Raw genomic sequence first — 17,152 nt, 5'->3', positions numbered from 1 at the left:
TATTTACATATAGATAATACATTATATATAAGATAGGCAAATGGTCCCTTGGGTGTCACTTTTGTTTTAGGAATGTGTTTCTTTAGTTGGTGGTGTTGCTTTGGCTACCAACACTGGCTAGTGTTTTAAAGTGCAAGAAGGATGTCCTGTTGCTTTAGGGGAGAAAAATCTGTGTGGGAAGTAAGCAATGGTTATAATACTATTGTCTGTGAGTTCAGTATTGAAGATTATACAATGTTTATTAAATAAGTCATTTTAATGATCTGCTTATTTCTTTGAAAAGCACAATTATGTGTAGAGAAAGATCTTCCATCTACTGGTTCACTCCCAGTATAGCCACAAGAGCCAGGGCTGGGCGAGGAGCTTCATCCTGGTCTTCCACATGGGTGGCAGAAACCCAGACACTTGGGCCATTCTCTGTTGCTTTCCCAGGACATTATCGGAGAGCCATACCGGAAGTGAATTAGCCAAAACTCAAACCGGAAACCCATCTAAGTTGCTGGTACCACAGAGGGCAGCCTAATCCACAGTGCCACATGCTGAGCCCCCAAGTTAGGTTGCAGCAATATGATGAATTTATCAAATGATGAACATGTGACCAGAGGCTAGCAGCAACCTAGCCCCATATTTCCCCTAGTAGCAGCAGTGCAGTGTTCACCTATGCAGTGTTTGTTGTGACTTTGTAGGACACAGATGAACCCAACTGTCCTTGCTTTTACAACAGGCAATTTCTTGCTCACCCAGCACCCCATGTTTCCCCTGCTGTGGCAGGATTAGGTGTGTTTACAAACAGTTGGCTCCCTCCTGTTCCAGGCACAGGGCAGGTCCATTCTCAACTCCTTTCTCTTTCCAGTGGGACATGGTCACATGATTTTTGTTAACCCATGAAAAGTGACCATAAGTCAAATGCACCTCAAATTGGTAAAAGCATTTGATCATCAGGGTTCAGCACCAACCATCCAATTCTCTGCTGCCATCACCATGAAAGTGGGTATTAATATAAAGCCTTTATCACCCCATGTGAGAGCTGCAGAGTGAAGGAGAAATAAAACTATGCTAGGGCCAGTGCAAGGGTTCATCAGGCTAATCCTTCACCTGTAGCACTGGCATTTCATGGGGCCACCCCCAGATGTTCCACTTCCAATGCAGCTCCATGCTAATGGCCTGGGAAAGTAGCAGAGGCTGGCCCAAGCCCTTTGGTCCCTGCACCATGGGAAACCTGGCTTCCAGCTTCAAACCAGCCTAACTGTGGTCATCACAGTCATTTGGGAAGTAAATCAGTGGACAGAAGATGTCTCTCTGTCTTTTTCCTCTTTCCTACTGTAATTTTCATTTTCAAGTAAAACAAACACATTTTTTCAAAAAAAATTATGGTATGGATAAGGATTTTATGATGAGAATAGCTACACAAATCTGATAGTTCAACAACAGAAATTCAACTCAATTAAATGTGGGCAAAGGGGTTCCGGCACGGTAGCCTAGCAGCTGAAGTCCTCGCCTTGCACACACCTGGATCCTGAATGGATGCAGGTTCATGTCCCAGCGGCCCCACTTCTTATCCAGCTCTCTGCTTGTGGGCTGGGGAAGCAGTCAAGGATGGCCCAAAGCTGTAGGACCTTGCACCCACATGGGAGACCAAGAAGAGGCTCCAGGCTCCTGGCTTTGGATTAGCTGTTGTGGCCACTTGGGGATTGAATCAGGAGATGGAAGATCTTTCTCTCTGTCTCTCCTCCTCTCTGTATGTCTGACTTGCCAATAAAAAAAAAAACTTTAAAAATTGGACAAAGGATTTAAATAGGCATTTCTCCCAAAAATGTATAAATTACTAATAAGCACATGAACTGATTCTCAGCATCATTCACTATTACGGTAATGCAAATCAAAATGACAATGGAATACCACTTTACGTGTAGTAAGGTGGCTACAAAATTTTTCTTAAGTTTTATTTGGTATACAGCAGAGATCCAATCAAATATTTGTGCACTGGTGTTTAAGCAGAATTTGCAGAGGTTGAAAGAGGAAAAGCTGTCCAGGCACTGTCAGCAGATGAGTAGAGAAAAAAGGTGACGCACTCATGCAATGGAATATTAGTCAGCCATCAACAAAAAGTGTGTGAGTAACTTTGAAAACTGCATGCCAGGTAAAACAATCCAGGCACACAGGGTATTTTATAATTTTTTCCATAGGAAATATCCAGAGCAGGTGCATAGCAACAGGTTCTAGATTCGAGGTGACCAGAGCTGTTGGAAGAGAGAAATAAGGGGAATTATTGCTTAATTTATATAATTTCTGTTTGACTTAGTGAAAACTTTTTTTTTTCTTAGCAAATTCTAAAGTTTAATCAGAGGGTGAGGAATACAGACGAACACGGGCAATTTTAGGGAGAATGAGCCAGAAAGGGCAAAGATTGCTACCCTCTGTTCTGCAAGTCGGTCTGCAGGAAGCAAGAGTGTAAGCAGGTAGGAGGCATGTGGCTAAGAAACGGAGAGCTGAACATATTCTTGGAATGGTATTGATGCTTATACGATGTCGTGAATGTAATTCATACTGCAGATTGTTCACTTAGTGATGGCTCAAATGGTAAATCTCTTGTGACCATACTTTAATTGTGACCGTATTCGAATTGTTCATCAGAAAACAACTGTGGTGCGAAGACCCCAAGATAGTTGTTGGTTGTGTTGTTGTGTTTGTTATTGTGGTGTCATCTAGCTCGTGCAGTCCAAACCTTCTTTCTTGCCTTTCTCTCCAGAACAGCATAATAAGGCATTCAAAGTTTTATAGCCCTGACTAAACTTGAATCTGTAGGCCAATTTGTGGCCATTGGTGATCTTTTGACCTCTCTGAAACAAGTGAGAACAAATGCTTGCAATTACATCTGTGATTCATTGGCAGCCTAGTGGGGCAGGGTAGGGTCGTGAGGCTGCAGGTCCTTTGGAGCTCAGAGTGCAGCCGTAGCCACGTGTGCCCGAGAGAGCGCCTTAGCATGTGCAAATGAATAGACTGCTAACTCCATTTCAATATGGATTTGTAACACTGCTAGGATCAGTGAGCTGAAATATCTTGGAGAATTAATTCCTTTTCTTAGAGCGTGTGTTGTTAAGAATCAGGACCATTCAAGATGCCGGGTTGGGCCTAGGATTTCACCTACTTCTGCTTTCAAGCCTTCATTCTAATGATTTTGCAAGAGGCTATAACACTGGACTTATGAATATTAGAGGAACAATGGGGCCAATTATGTGAAATGAAGACTCAAATGTCTACAACTGAAAATGTACTGAAAAGATGACTTACTGGGTGGTCACAGGAGTCCTGCACACTGGAAGGGGTAAACAAAGTCTCAGCTATGGGACACAGATCCTCTCAGTGGCTCCTTACAAACAGAATCGGCTTTTATTCTGGGCAGCAGTCTGCCATGCCAGCTTGCATCTTGGCCAAATCTGCCCGAGAGAATCTAACTGTATACATTTGCTTATACTTAAGTACATTTCTCTAATCCTGGTCATGCAATTAGGAGATCGGTCTTCTGTCCTTTATCCTTCCTGGTCTTCTTCCCTGGAACAGGAATATGATGTCTGGAACTCCAGCAGCTGTCTTTCTGCCTTGAGAATAGATGCTATGTATATACAGAGCGCTAGGCACAGAGAGCGAGGAGGAGCTTGCAGGCTGGATGCCTTCTGAGAAACCAGAGGTCATCCGTAGACCTGTCCTCAGGGAGTAATTACTTCCAGCCTAATGCATTTCTGATTCCTTGGGGTGCTGTTATTTTCTAGAAGAATTTTGATCTACCAGTTGTGTATGTCCTTAGTGTTCACAGTTTGTTTCCATCCTGTTATTACCTTTAATCCTCATAATGCTTCTGTAAGATGATTACAGTTCATTTAGGCTTAAGAATGAAAACACAGAAGCCCAGAGAGGCTAGGTAACTTAGCCAAAGCTGGAGACTTAGCATTTGTCTTAACCAGGACCCAAACCTGAAAGACCCAGTACGGCTTCTTTCTCTTATGCTCCAAGTAAGCAATAACATAGCTGATGTGTGACTAACATCCCAGAACCCTTCATTGTTCCAGATACATCTTTTATTGCTTCTCCAGTATGGACCCGCTAGAACCCCTTGTGACAATTATATGCTGGTTTAAAAACGAAAATGTTCTGTCATGATTTAAGGTAGAAGGATTTGTTGGTGGCTTTTATTTATTTATTTTTTAATGGCGAACTACAGTACATCCAGATCGCATCCTCTTTATCCTTAAGAGAAATAAAGCACCTATTAGCACATAAACGTGTTTGTTCAGTTCTGTAGTATGCCTGGAGATTTAGAAAGAAGAAAAAGCGCTAGAGAGAAGAATAAGTGTATGTCTGGGGTGTAGAGGAATTCTGGCGAGATGTCGGGAAGGGATTTGGTAAACATGAGAGGCCTGAGAAGTGAGTTGTGTGGAGTGTATGTCTGCCGCGGGGGGAATCACTTGGCTTAAGATGTGATTTGGCAGGATGACTGAAGGCAGAGCTAGTGTTCCACAGATAGGTTGTCCTCCTCACCTTTAAAGTATACTTTAGCTGTGTAATCCCTGCACACCGCTCTTCCACCATTCCATTCTTCTAATTGTCTTAAAGAAACTTTGCCCAAGAAATTGTATATTACTGAGAGCAAAGCACAGAAGCCCGTCCATGCCATGTAAAAACCAGTGTAGAAACCAGTTGGTGAGTTTTCAGGAATTTTGTAAGTCGCTTGTTCAACACGCCATTGTAAAATTTAAGTTATACAAATGTGCAGTGGAACAAATTATATTGAAATTAAATAGAGTGAATACACATAACTCATCACTTCCTGGTTACTTTGCCGTATTACATGTTTATCTAGATGCTTGAGTTCCTTTATCTCTTACATATTGTTTAAAAAAAAAATCTTTGCTTTATTCATTTGAAAAAGTTACTGAGAAAGAGAAAATGAGATACCTAGAGAGACAGAGAAGGAAAGCAGAGGGAGGGGAGAGATCTTTGATCTGTTGGTTCACTCCCAGATGGCTGCAACACACTGAAGCCAGGAGCCCAGAGCTTCCTCTGTGTCTCCCATGTGCATGGCAGGAACTGAAGCACTTGGGCCACATTCTGCTGCTTTTCCCAGGCCACTAGCAGAGAGCTGGATCGGAAGCAGAGCAGCCAGGAATTGAACTGATGCTCACATTGGATCCTGCTTTACCCACTGCCTCACACTGCCAGCCCATCTGTTAGATCTATAAGGTGGAAATATCACACAATGGCATGCTACCACCTATGCATTCCCAACCCAACATCCACTGATCTCGTGTTGGTAGCTTACATAGCTCTGATGTTGACAAGTGCTACAAGGGTGTTCTCGTTTTCTTTTTTGGACCAATGTAGTTTTTGTCTGTCTCTTGTGGCTTTTGTATTCATTTTCTTTTGTCTTGTTACCATTTGGCTTCTTATCCACTCCAGCAAATATAACCTCTTGGAGCCCAAGGACAGTTCCTTGTTCACCTGAGTGTCCTTTTCTCACAAGTGAATATTGTCATTCACTCATCGACCATAACAGAGTACCACGGACACATGTATTTTCTTGCAGGCCTGGAGACCAGCAGTCCAAAGTGAAGATGTTGGTAAAGTTCCTGGCTTGCAAACAGCAGGTGCTTCACTGCATCCTCACGTGACCTTCCACCTGTGTGTACAATCCTGGTGTCTCTTCCTCCAAGGACATTAGTGGTAGCAGATGAGGCCCCACCCCAGATCTCAGTTACCTTAACTACCTTCTGGAAAATACTTTCTCCCAGCACAATTACACATGAAAAGTCAGGATTCCATGTGCACATTTTAGAGGACTGTTGAAACCTCCTACCCTCCTGCCGAAAAAACAGGCAACTGTTGGAGAATTTTTAGGAAGCTGTGTATGCAAGCATATCAGCATTCTGTCGAAAGTATTTTCATACAATTTGGTGAAGAAATCTCTATATAATCCTAACTTAAAGGAAAAGCATCTAAATCTCAAGTTCTTCCATTTCTGAGACTTTTTCTTTAAGATTCTTCAAAGTAAATGTCAGGTAGTACGTCAAACAAAGTAGAAAGTATTTTCTAACCAAACACTGAAGGTTAGTGTTCTAAATAAAATATAACAAACCTAGAAGGGCTGGGAACAGTCAGTATATGAGAGCTAACAGACAAGGGAACAACATAAATGATGTGCTTTTGAATTCCAGTGCCTGCTTAGCACATAGTGTAAGTGTCTTCCTTTGTTTGAACTAAGTCATGTCAGTTTAAAAAGAACTCTGACTTCAAATATAAATAGCATCGTTTTGTGTCTCCCGCTTAAAGCACAGTACCTTGGCAGTTGATCCACGCTCCCTTTGCTTAGAGTGTCCTCTACCCACGCCACACCAGCTATTTCTGTATAAACAGCTAGTACTCTGGTGGAATGAAAGGAAACCTTTATTCTTAATCCTCTTGTAACCACTGGTATCTTCTCTGGCGGCACGTTATTGGTCTGGATCCTTTGATACATCAGTCGGGGAGAGACCTGAGCCAGCACACAGGATGTATCCACCCAGCAAACCTGTGTGAAGCACTTACCAAGTGTTCACTCCTCTCGGGGCTCCTTTTGCGATGAGTATCCTGGATGGTCACTTTCTAAAGGGAAGAGACAGGTAATCAACAAATGGGTCATAGGTCAGCAGCTGATATGTTTTTTTTGGAGAGAATTAGATTAAGGCTTTATCAACGTATTGGCTGTTGATGTTTTTTGATTAGGATCGTTCTTTCCTGCGTAGACTCCCTGTGTATTGTAGAATGTTTTGTAATAACTCTGGGCTCTGCCACTAGCATTGGTTTACCCTAATTGTTGTAATCCAAAGTGTCTCCAAACACTTCATATGTCAATGAGAGAGGGGTGGGAGGCAGTATTTCCCCCCAGTGAGAAGCACTGGGTGACGGATTAAGGGAAAAAATGGTTTAAAAAGGCCTCTCTGGGCCTGGCATGGTAGCCTAGCAGCTCAAGTCCTCGCCTTACACATGCCAGGATCCCATATGGGTGCTGGTTCTAATCCTGGCAGCCCTGCTTCCCATCAGCTCCTTGCTTGTGGCCTGGGAAAGCAGTTGAGGACAACCCAAAGCCTTGGGATCCTGCACCCATGCGGGAGATCTAGAAGAAGCTCCTGGCTCCTGACTTCGTACTGACTCAGCACCAGCCATTGCAGCTACTTGGGGTGTGAACCAGCAGGCAGAAGATCCTCTCTCTGTCTCTATCTGCCTTTCCAATACAAATAAAATGAATCTTTCAAAAATAAATAAATGAAAGGGTCTTGGAGTGAAAGGAACAGGGATGAGGCCATTGTGGGCCAAAGGCCTGATCAAGAGGAATATGGTAAGGAAGAGAGACAGCCAGGTTTTAAGGAAGGAATATCGCAATGATGCAATGAGGTCTAAGGATTTGAATCAGAGAGGGGTGGGAGAGGGTTAAGGTTTTTGAGCAGTGCAGTGCCATGCCCTGATTTATAAGCCAGGACAGTGGCTCTGTGGTGCTTTGTGCCAAACAGGCTCTCGGAGGTCTCGTGACAACTGCACAGTCCAAAGCGGCCGTGGTTGTCATTGAGGTGAGCACTTGATCATGGCTGGACTGATGTGTGAGGGCAGTGGAAAGTGACTGGGCTGTGGATGCAGTCGAAGCTGCAGTTGACACGGTTTGCTCCTGTATTGGACGTCAAGTGATGTCCCACAACAGAGAGGAAATCTCTGAAAGATTCCTCACTGAAAATACCCCCAGAGAGTTGTTTTTTCCTCATCCCGAGTCCAAGCCCGTGGGAGTGTAAGCATGCTGGAGACATTGCTCAGACCTTGGGTATTAGGCTGCTGTTTCCTCAATTACTTCCTGAGTAAACCAATTAAAGTTAAAACTGTGGGTCTCCGGGAGAGAAGAGAAGGAGCCAAACTTGGTGCCGTGCCACCTGTCAGAAGCTGCTGAACCCTTTTTCTTCCCTGGGGTGATAAAATTCTGGTGGGTGGGCCCCAGTGAACAAACAGAGCCTCAGATGCAGTCCCATCCCACCTGCTCATAGCCTTCCTGGTCGTCCTCCAGGTCCCCACTAGGAAACCAGCACAATCTTTTCATAAAACCACCATGGGCCTCAAACCCAGGCTCTCCCCCTCACCCTGCCTGCCAAGGAGCTGAGGAATATTCCAAATTATACCTTTGCAGGTTAAGGTGGATTACTCACCGGGCTCCAAATGCATGTGAAGGCCACAGCTTCTCATCCATGCCTGGGTTAAGATGGGCTTTTAGAGAAACCTCCGAATGTGTCAGCTGATATCAGAGATGACACTGCAGGGTTTCGTCCCTTTGCCTTGTGGGCGGGGTGTGCCTTCCCCCTAAACCAGTGTTTCTCTTGGTATCGTGGGAGCTGTTGGTTTACAATGCAGGGTTTTACAAGGCTGGCCTTGTGGTATAGCGTGTTAAGCCAACGCCTGGGACATAATCCTGCTTTTTAGTTAAGTAAATATTTTTTTTTTGTAAACACACAAGAGTTCTGGGCTTCTTTTGTAGTCCTAGGGGAATGAATGGCAATAATGCTCAGAAAGATTCAGAGGTAATTCAAGAGCCCTTGCCGTTGTCATGTAGCAGCTACTGTCATGCCCTGAAAGCAGAGATGGTAAAGAAAGAACTATTGATTTCTCTTGTTGGTAAAAGAACTTCAGAGATGGGCCAGCTTGGTCTGGTGGCTCCAAGTGAAATTGTAAGCAATCAGATCTGCTCCTAACTTTCTATGCTCCCATTCCCCTCAACCTATAATTTCCATTCTTAAGATTACTTTATGATACAGTATGACTGCTAGAACTCCAGCCATTCTGTTCAAGTTCCAAGAAGGAAGAAAAGAGAATGGATCTTTGCCAACTGCTCAGCATCTTTTGAAAGAACTCTTCCAGAAGTTGCAACCTTGAATGTCATTGCTTAAAGTAGATCTCTCTGGCTACCTGTCGCCACTGGGGAGGTGCAGAAATTCTGTCCTTCACTGGGCACTTGGGCATATTGATCCTATAGGTAAAATACTGGTATTCTAAGAAAAATGGTCGTGAGTAGACAACTGTCTGTGACACCATCATTATGTTGTGGAAAAACTGTTATTGTCTTTCAGATTGATTTGTTTGAGAGGCAGTGGAAAAGAGAGAGAGAGAAATCTTCCTTTCCTGATTCACTTATCATTTGTCTGCAAGAGCCAGGGCTAGGCCAGGTCAAAGTCAGAAGCCTGGGATTGACAGGGATCTAAGAACTTTAGCCATCATCTGTTGCTTCCCATGCACATTAGCAAGAACCTAGATCAGAAGCACACTAGCCAGGATTCAAACCAGAGCTCTGATGTGGGATGCAGGTACCCCAGAAGGCAGCTTAGCCAGTACATCACAGCATCTCCACACAGGAGAGACAAGGTGTTTGCTCAGTGTCAGTTCATTTGGGAAAACGGTGTTGGCAGTATTACAAAGAACACCACAGGAACACACATTCAGCATCCCCTTGGTCAGCCATTCAAATCTAACAGATATTTCTTCTACTTCGATTTTGTCTTCTTTCCTGTCCTTCTGTCAGTGTCGTTTATTTCCTTGATGAAATTCAAGAATCTGTAAATAACAGAGGTGGAAGATGGAAGATGAGAAAGTCAAGTTCAAAGACTGCTTCACCACTGTTTAACACTGTCATATTCGTTCTGATGAGTATCAGATGCTCACCTCAGGGTATGGGGAGGATTGCCAAGAAGAGAATAGAAAAGAAGAAACGAAAGGAGAGAGAGAAAGATAGAGACAGAAAGAAACACTTCAAACCTACAGTGCAAGCCACTCAGTCAATAAGTAGTTCATCGATCGTTTTCTTTATTTCAGCCGTGAGGAACAGCTAATGCCGAGATCTACCAAGAATGTCTGACTTCTCTTTGTTGGGTTTCTGCACCAGGAAGATAAGAACGCTTTTAGAGACAGAAAAGGCTCCTGCTGAAAAGTCTGAGCGCTTTGTCCTTAGGACTGCTTGTCTTGCCAAAGCTGGTGGAATTTCCTGGCTTCATGTGTGCATATGTGCACATGTGAGTGTGTGAAAGCAGATATGTAAGAAAACAGTGTGGGGGTGGTGGCCAGCGTTGCTTTCTCCCCTGTAGCTCTCTGGATCTCCTGGATAAAAGATCCGACCACTGCGTGGGGTTGGTTGTTGAGGGAGAGAGGCCAGATAGCTCTAAAAATCTCAAAAGTGTGCTCCCTGGACCAGCACAGGACCTTAGAAACGATCAGAAATGCAGATTACAGGGCCTCACACCAGGCCAGTAATATTAGGAATCTGTGTTTTCACTTAGCCTTCAGATGATTGTAAGGCAAGCCAAAAGTTGAAGAATCACTGATTGAAATCATGTGCCTTGCATACTTTTCTTTGCACACTCTTCGGTGATTGCACTTTTCTCTATGCCTTCGGTCTCTTTGCCCAGGCAGAAATGGTGTCGAACGTGCAGCTCCTGCTAACAAGCCCGGTCTCTCCAAGTGGGCGAGGCCTTGCTTCGTAGATTTTATTTGCTCTCTGACTAACCCTCTTGCAATCTGTCTGACACAGGCTGGAGTTGCTGCCAAGCTTTTCTGATGGCAGTAACACCTTGAATAAAGGCCTTCAGCTATTTCGTTTTCCTAAGCCAGTTTATTGTGCTCAGAATGCTCTCTTGTTCAAGGAACGTCTACCTAGGGTGACTTCACCTAGAGCAGAGTCGCAGGACACCTTTTCCTGCGATTGTCTGAACAGAGCGGACTTTCTAGCACTTTCTACCGGCATGCTTTTGAAGGCAGGGACTCCCTACACACAAGAGGAAAAACAGAATTACCAGCCTACTGGATAATGATTCGCTAGTGATTATCATCAGCAGCAGTCTTTTAGGCTTGCTTGTATGCTCCTAAAAATGAACAAGTGATATGTCTCTGAACTAAAATAAGAGATCTGCAGCATTTTCAGAGGGGTAGTCCTGAAATGAAGATTTAAAGTGTAGGCATTCAATTAATTCCAAAATGTTGTAAATTGATGTTGATGTTATGTTGTGGCTTTTAATTGATTGGGATGATATTCTGCCAGCTCTGCTTTCAGACCAGAGATGGTCTCCCCAAGAAACCAATGAATTTATCTGGACAATAAGATGCTGGACTCTATGTTTGCAATGAAAGAATCTTGACTGAATTTGAACTGTAATACTGCAACAAGGTGGAGGAATCCACCACAGGGGGAGGGTATGGGGATGGGTTGGGGGACTCCCAGAGTCTATGAGACAATGTCACATAATGCAATGTAATTAATAAAAATAATAATAATAAAGTATAGACATTTACCCAGTTACTCTTACCACTGGTGGTTTTGGCTGTCCATCTGTTTGGCTGCAGAGCAAGCCAGAGTCCAGCGAATTCTGCCAGAGGAAGGCTGGGTTTCTGGAGAGTTCTTGGTCCCTCCTCCCCATCCATCTGCTAACCCATTTTCTCCGTGAATAACCTGGCAAGTGTAGCACCTACACACCAGAGAAGTCACAGAAGCCAACAGTAGAAAGGTTGCATTTTCATCTTGCACAGACGTTAAAAAGGACCATAAGTGACACAGCACTGATGAACTCATGTCCTTCCTCAAAACTAGCCAGATCACCTCTGTTGTGGTCTGTAGTGTTGGTAGGTTACTGGTCAATGTAACTAGATTTGTCTTAGTGACAAATATGTAAGTTGCTAAGTCACCCGTTAAAGTGTTGCCAACCTTGTGTAAGATATTTTGTGTGTGTGTGTATTATATATTTGGGGAATATTAGAATACTAGTATAAAGCATAGCTTTCTTGTGTTCACCAGTAGGCTTGAAATATAAAGGGTAATAGAAGGTATCCGGGAAACATGAAACTGCATTCCCCCAAGGGTAGTTACTACATTCAGAGACTTAATAATTCAGTATCCTGGGCCTGGTGCAGTAGCCTATTGGCTAAAGTCCTTGCCTTGCATGTGCTGGGGTCCCATATGGGCACCAGTTCTAAACCTGTCAGCCTGCTTGCCATCCAGCTCCCTGCTTGTGGCCTGGGAAAGTAATCAAGGACCCTGGGACCCTGCACCCATGTGGAAGGTGGCATTTCCTATCCCAGAGACTCACTGCTATCTGACTCCCTTCTCATGGCCTGGGGAAAGCAGCCAAGGTGGACCATGTGTTTGGGCTCCTGCTGCCCACGTGGGAAACGTGGGTGAAACTCCTGGCTCCTGGCTTCAGTCTGATTCTATGCTGATTGCTGTTAGCCTGGAGAGTGAACCAGCAGATTGAAGATTCCTCTCTAACTCTTTCTAATTAATTAATTAATTATAAAAACTCAACATCTTGGGAGCAAGAGTTTGGTGTAGCAGTTAAGACACTGGTTGGGATGCTTGTGTCATACTCTGTCTGGCTTCAGTATCCAGCCCCAGCTCCTGATCCCACCTACGTGTTATTGCACACTCTCAGAGCATTGATAATGGCTCGGGTGATTGGGTTCTGCTACCCATGTTGAAGACCTGGATTGAGTTCCCACATCCCTGCTTCTGCCTGGCCCAGTCCTGGCTGTTTGCAGGCTGGCCATGCTATGGAAGGTGCAGAGATGTCCCAAACTGGGTCTGCCGTGGACTGTCTCCTTGAAGGTTTGCTTCAAGGACATGCCCTGGGAGAGCCTTCTGATTTGTTGGCAGGGGGAGGCGCTGAATTGGTGGCGATGGTGGCGAGGAGACCTGTGCTCTGAGAAGTGAAGATGGGCTGTGAGCACAGTGAGGGCGAGAGGGAGTAGTTTCCAGTAAGTTCTGTAGCAGTTATTCATAATGTTCTATATCTATCAATAGACTTCAACAACTGATGAAGTGATGGTGCAGCAAGGCATTCTCTCTCTCTCTCCCCGAATGGCCACAGTGGCCAAAGCTGAGCTGATCCCAAACCAGAAGCCAGGAGCTTCTTCTGGATCTCCCATGTAGGTGCAGGTTCCTAAGGCTTTTGGCCATCCTCTACTGCTTTCCCAGGCCACAAGCAGGGAGCTGGAAGGGAAGCAGAGCAGCCAGGACATGAACTAATGCCCATATGGGATCCTGGCAATTGCAAGGATCAGCCAGTTGAGCCATTGCACCAAGCCTTAAGCACTCTTCTGATTTGGGAGACAAAGCCCATTCCCCCAAGACACCAAGACGGACCTGCGTCTTCAGACCGGGCCTAGATCTGATGAGGCATATGATTCAGGCTCGTTTGCCAGGATATTGGCAGGGTGGTGTGTGAGTTTCAGGTGGGCAAGCAGCCAGGTATTAATCTCAGACTCTCTTGTGGTCTGTGCCTTGCTTTCCCTGCTCAGGGAGTGCTGGCAGTACATGAGCTGCCATCAAAACCCGGAGCTGGCTCCCTCCATTCCAGGGATGCAGCTTCCTGCCAGGTGTCTGTCTCCAATGAGAGGATCTGGAAAGCCAGCCCGTGTGCCAGGAGAACCCTGTTGGCCATTGCCTCTTGGATGTGATGAACAGAACGACAGGCCCATGGTGGCCAATGGTTGTGATCATTAGTTTGGAAAATAGAGATGGTTTTTATGTTTTTGAAGGTCCTGTCATCACAGAGGCTTGCTTCCTTCATTTATAACACTGTGACTGAGTTGTGGGAGATCAAAGGAGACAGAGCTTTTGCACATCTTCACCCCAGCATTCCCAAAGCATGTGTTGATACCCGGGGCTCTTTCAGTACAAAGGAGTGAGACCAAATGCGTGGAGTATGAATGAAGCCGAGGACCATGGAGTCCCCATTCTCTGCCTTCTTCTGCATTTGGTTGAATGAATGGCTTGTTGCTGCAGCAGAACCAATGATTGTGCAAAGGAAGAGGAACTTCCACGAAGATCTCAGAACTGGTGGCATTTTTTTTTTTTTGCCCCTCCTGTCCCATGGCACACCTTCTCTTTTGGTCAGCCTTTTTTCTTTGCTTCTCCAGTTTCGCACACAGCCACATGGGCTGGCAGGATGGCTATTTTCCTTTCTGAAACAAAATCAGATACTTGGTGTTTCCCATGCTAGATGTGAGGGTAGACTGTGTCTCAGGAGGTAGAGGATGCGACCTAAGAGTTGTTAAGCAGGACCTTCCAGGATGTACACAAATCCGCACGTTAATGATAGGTTTTAATGACGTGTCCTACGGTCCCAATTTAGTGAGTCTCCCTTTGCTGACTGTCTACTGCTGCCTGCCTCACATACGGCTCAAAAGCTGGAAGGCTGTTTGCCTAGGTGGAGACTAAAGCACCCAGGAGTTTGCCAAGTGCCAGGGCCTGGCTTTGGCTGTGGGGCCGAGGCAGGTGCTGACATATCCCTTTGGCTTGGGGAGGCACATCCCAGGCTGGAGCCTCACGGAGAAAAATGGTAAAGCCAGCGCTCGCGGGAGTTTGCCGAGAAAGCTCTGCCCTCTGGGGCCACCAGCACATTTGCTGAATTCTCCTTTTTGGAAAAGTTCACAGGCTTGATTTTTTTTTTTTTTCGTTGGCAGAGAGAGGGAGATTGCAAGATGTGGGTGATGCAGTTGCGCTCTTATCAGGATGTGTGTGTGTCTGTTTTTACTTGGGAACTCAGCGGACTGTTGAGTTCCCTGAAGGCTGAGGACGTTAGAAGCCGGGTGGGAGTGCCTCACCGAGGGCATCTTCTCCCCAGAGCTTGGGCATTGGCACACAACGTTGTGGAAACTGGACGGGTGATGTGTGTCGTCTGTCCTTCAGGTGCACCAGTACTACAGCTGCCTCCCAGAGGAGAAGGTCCCTTATGTCAACAGTCCTGGAGAGAAGCTGCGAATCAAGCAGCTGCTGCACCAACTCCCCCCACACGACAATGAGGTAAGGGGCCAGAGGGGGGCTGGAGAAGGCTTCTCTCCCCTTCCTGTGGATGGGCCCCCTTTTCATAACGCGTGAGCCTGCCAAGGGAAAAATCTGGGGCTTTATTGTAGGTTTCATCTACGTTCCTGCGAGCCAAAAGAAACTGGCCCATACCGTCTGGAAAGTGCGACCAGAAAGCAGACTGTCCTTTTTCCATAGTGGCTTAGCCTTCCCGCCTGACACTAATGGCTGCTGAGGGATCACAGGAGAACCCTAAAATTGCAGAGATCACGTGCAAGCTGTGTCCTAGGCTTGCCTGTGTAGCCGAAGAGATGACGACTGGGGACCCCTTGGGCCAAATCCCAGCCATGCAAAAAACTTTGAGGCTCCGATGTTCAGCATCCTTTCCTATTAAATCAGCATGCACGTTTTTCCACGTTGCACTGCCCTCAGAAGCCGTGTGCGCTGATCTGGGGCTTTAAACAAGGGTTAGTCTCAAATGGAATGCTTCAATGTGTGAGCTACAGACTGTCCATTCTTTTGAAAGCACGAATCTGGCCAGCACAATGGATCCTTAAGGGGAGATTAGTAAGCCAGTCTTTAAAAGTTTTTCATGCAGGAGAGGTGAATAAGCTAGCAATGAATTTGTAGGTATTTGGTTATATGTGTATACATACATATATGTGTGCACGTGTGTGTGTGTGTATACAAAGGATAAACCTGTAATATTGAGCTGTCTGCTTCCTTCTGACTGCATTAAAAACAAATAGAAAAAGAAAAAGATTTTCCATGGGAAGGAAAAAAAAAAACCTTATAGAGCCAGTTGCCAGTTTTCTATCAACTAACCCCTCCCGCTTGCGGCGTCTGGATAGCCCTGGGGTGGGGGGAGGTGCTGTTTTAAGTCTCATCCCATTCCACTTTCAAAGGGGATCATCTCAGAAATCCGTTAAAGTAAGCCAGACGCAAGCTCTACAGGCGAAGCCACTCCTAGAAAGAGATCGGCTGGTCCCCATCCCGCTGCTTACTTCCGACTTCATAAAAACAAATAGAAATAATGCTTTCTCCTTTAAAGCTGAGGGCGGGCGTTGTAACCTGATGCCCAGTTAACTAATTTAGAAGCGAAAATGCGGGTTTTTACAAGCAGGAGGGGTGTGCCCTGCTTTACAAGCATGTCCATAAAATGGTAGTGGCGTAACCTTATATTCTGGGCTGCTCAGGTCACCGCAGATCATTCACTGTCTCTCTGGAACATTCTCTTAAAGACATTCTGTTTCTAAACTCTGCACTTGATCAGGGTAGAATAGCAGCACTTCTCTACTTTGAGTGGTTTGTTGGTGTTTTTGGTGCAAAATGTTCTGATGAGAAGACCCCATCAGATTTCTATGTCCTTATTGGCAGAATTCTGTCTCCAGGACTCAGTAGTGGGCACTTGATCCATTTGCTTTGGCGTATGGAAGACAAAGGGTGATCCCAAAGCCAGTATTTCAATATCATCTTTTGCACCCAGATAAGACACACATCCCTGTCTCCTGCCTAGCTCTGTTTTTTTTTTTTTTAAGATTTATTTATTTAATTGGAAAGGCAGAAAGTAAGATCTTCTGCCTGATGATTCACTCCCCAAGTGACCGCAACAGCTGGTGCTACGCTGATCCGAAGCCAGGATCCAGGAACTTCTTTCTAGGTCTCCCACATGGGTGCAGGGTCCCAAGGCTCTGGGCCGTCCTTGACTGCTTTCCCAGGCCACAAGCAGGGGACTAGATGGGAAGTGGAGCTGCCGGGATTAGAACCGGTGCTCGTATAAGATCCCAGCGCATTCAAGGCGAGGACCTTAACCATTACACTATCATGCTGGGCCCTTAGCTCTGTTTTTAAGTGCCATCATAAGAGGTCTCCTTTCTGAGATCTCCTGTAAACAAAGTCCCCAGTTAGGATCTAACAGTGAGACTTTCTTTTTACCCTTGTTAGCTTTGTGGTCGCCATTTGTGTTTTGCAAGTGATATTGATTTTCCATTTGTAGTCATAATATACTTTTACAATAAATGCATTCAAGTTTATTTTTTCTTAAAAAAAAAAAAGGATCCACTTAAAAAACAACAGGAAATAACATTTCCAGAGTATTGCGCAGTTCCCACTGTGCACATAAATCAGGTGTGAGAATAGGAAATACTGGGTCTGAATTTCTGTTGTAATTCTGCACCCTGCTTTAATTTAGTCTCTATATTTCACAAGTAGGAAAATCTGTTTTGCAAGTTGACACACCCAGCTACAGACCAGCAGGCAGTGTTTTAGCTCCTGCATGCAAATAAGCTTGAGGGGACTTCCCAC

At 45.1% G+C, this 17,152-nt stretch overlaps 1 protein-coding gene across 1 annotated transcript in view; it reads left to right on the top strand.

Annotated features, from left to right (window-relative positions):
- Nucleotides 1-17,152, top strand: part of PRICKLE2 (prickle planar cell polarity protein 2) — a 339,940-nt gene that overhangs the window by 272,663 nt on the left and 50,125 nt on the right. Inside the window, exon 4 of the mRNA XM_040995060.1 lies at nucleotides 14,735-14,848. Coding sequence (XP_040850994.1) covers nucleotides 14,735-14,848 — 114 coding nt within the window. The remainder of the gene's footprint in view (nucleotides 1-14,734; nucleotides 14,849-17,152) is intronic.

This window comes from Ochotona curzoniae, unplaced genomic scaffold (genome assembly GCF_017591425.1).
Source record: "Ochotona curzoniae isolate NIBS_2020 unplaced genomic scaffold, NIBS_Ocur_1.0 contig_908, whole genome shotgun sequence".
Classification (NCBI taxonomy): domain Eukaryota; kingdom Metazoa; phylum Chordata; class Mammalia; order Lagomorpha; family Ochotonidae; genus Ochotona; species Ochotona curzoniae.
Note: the sequence above shows the minus strand (reverse complement) of the source record. Positions and strands in the feature narration are given on the sequence as shown.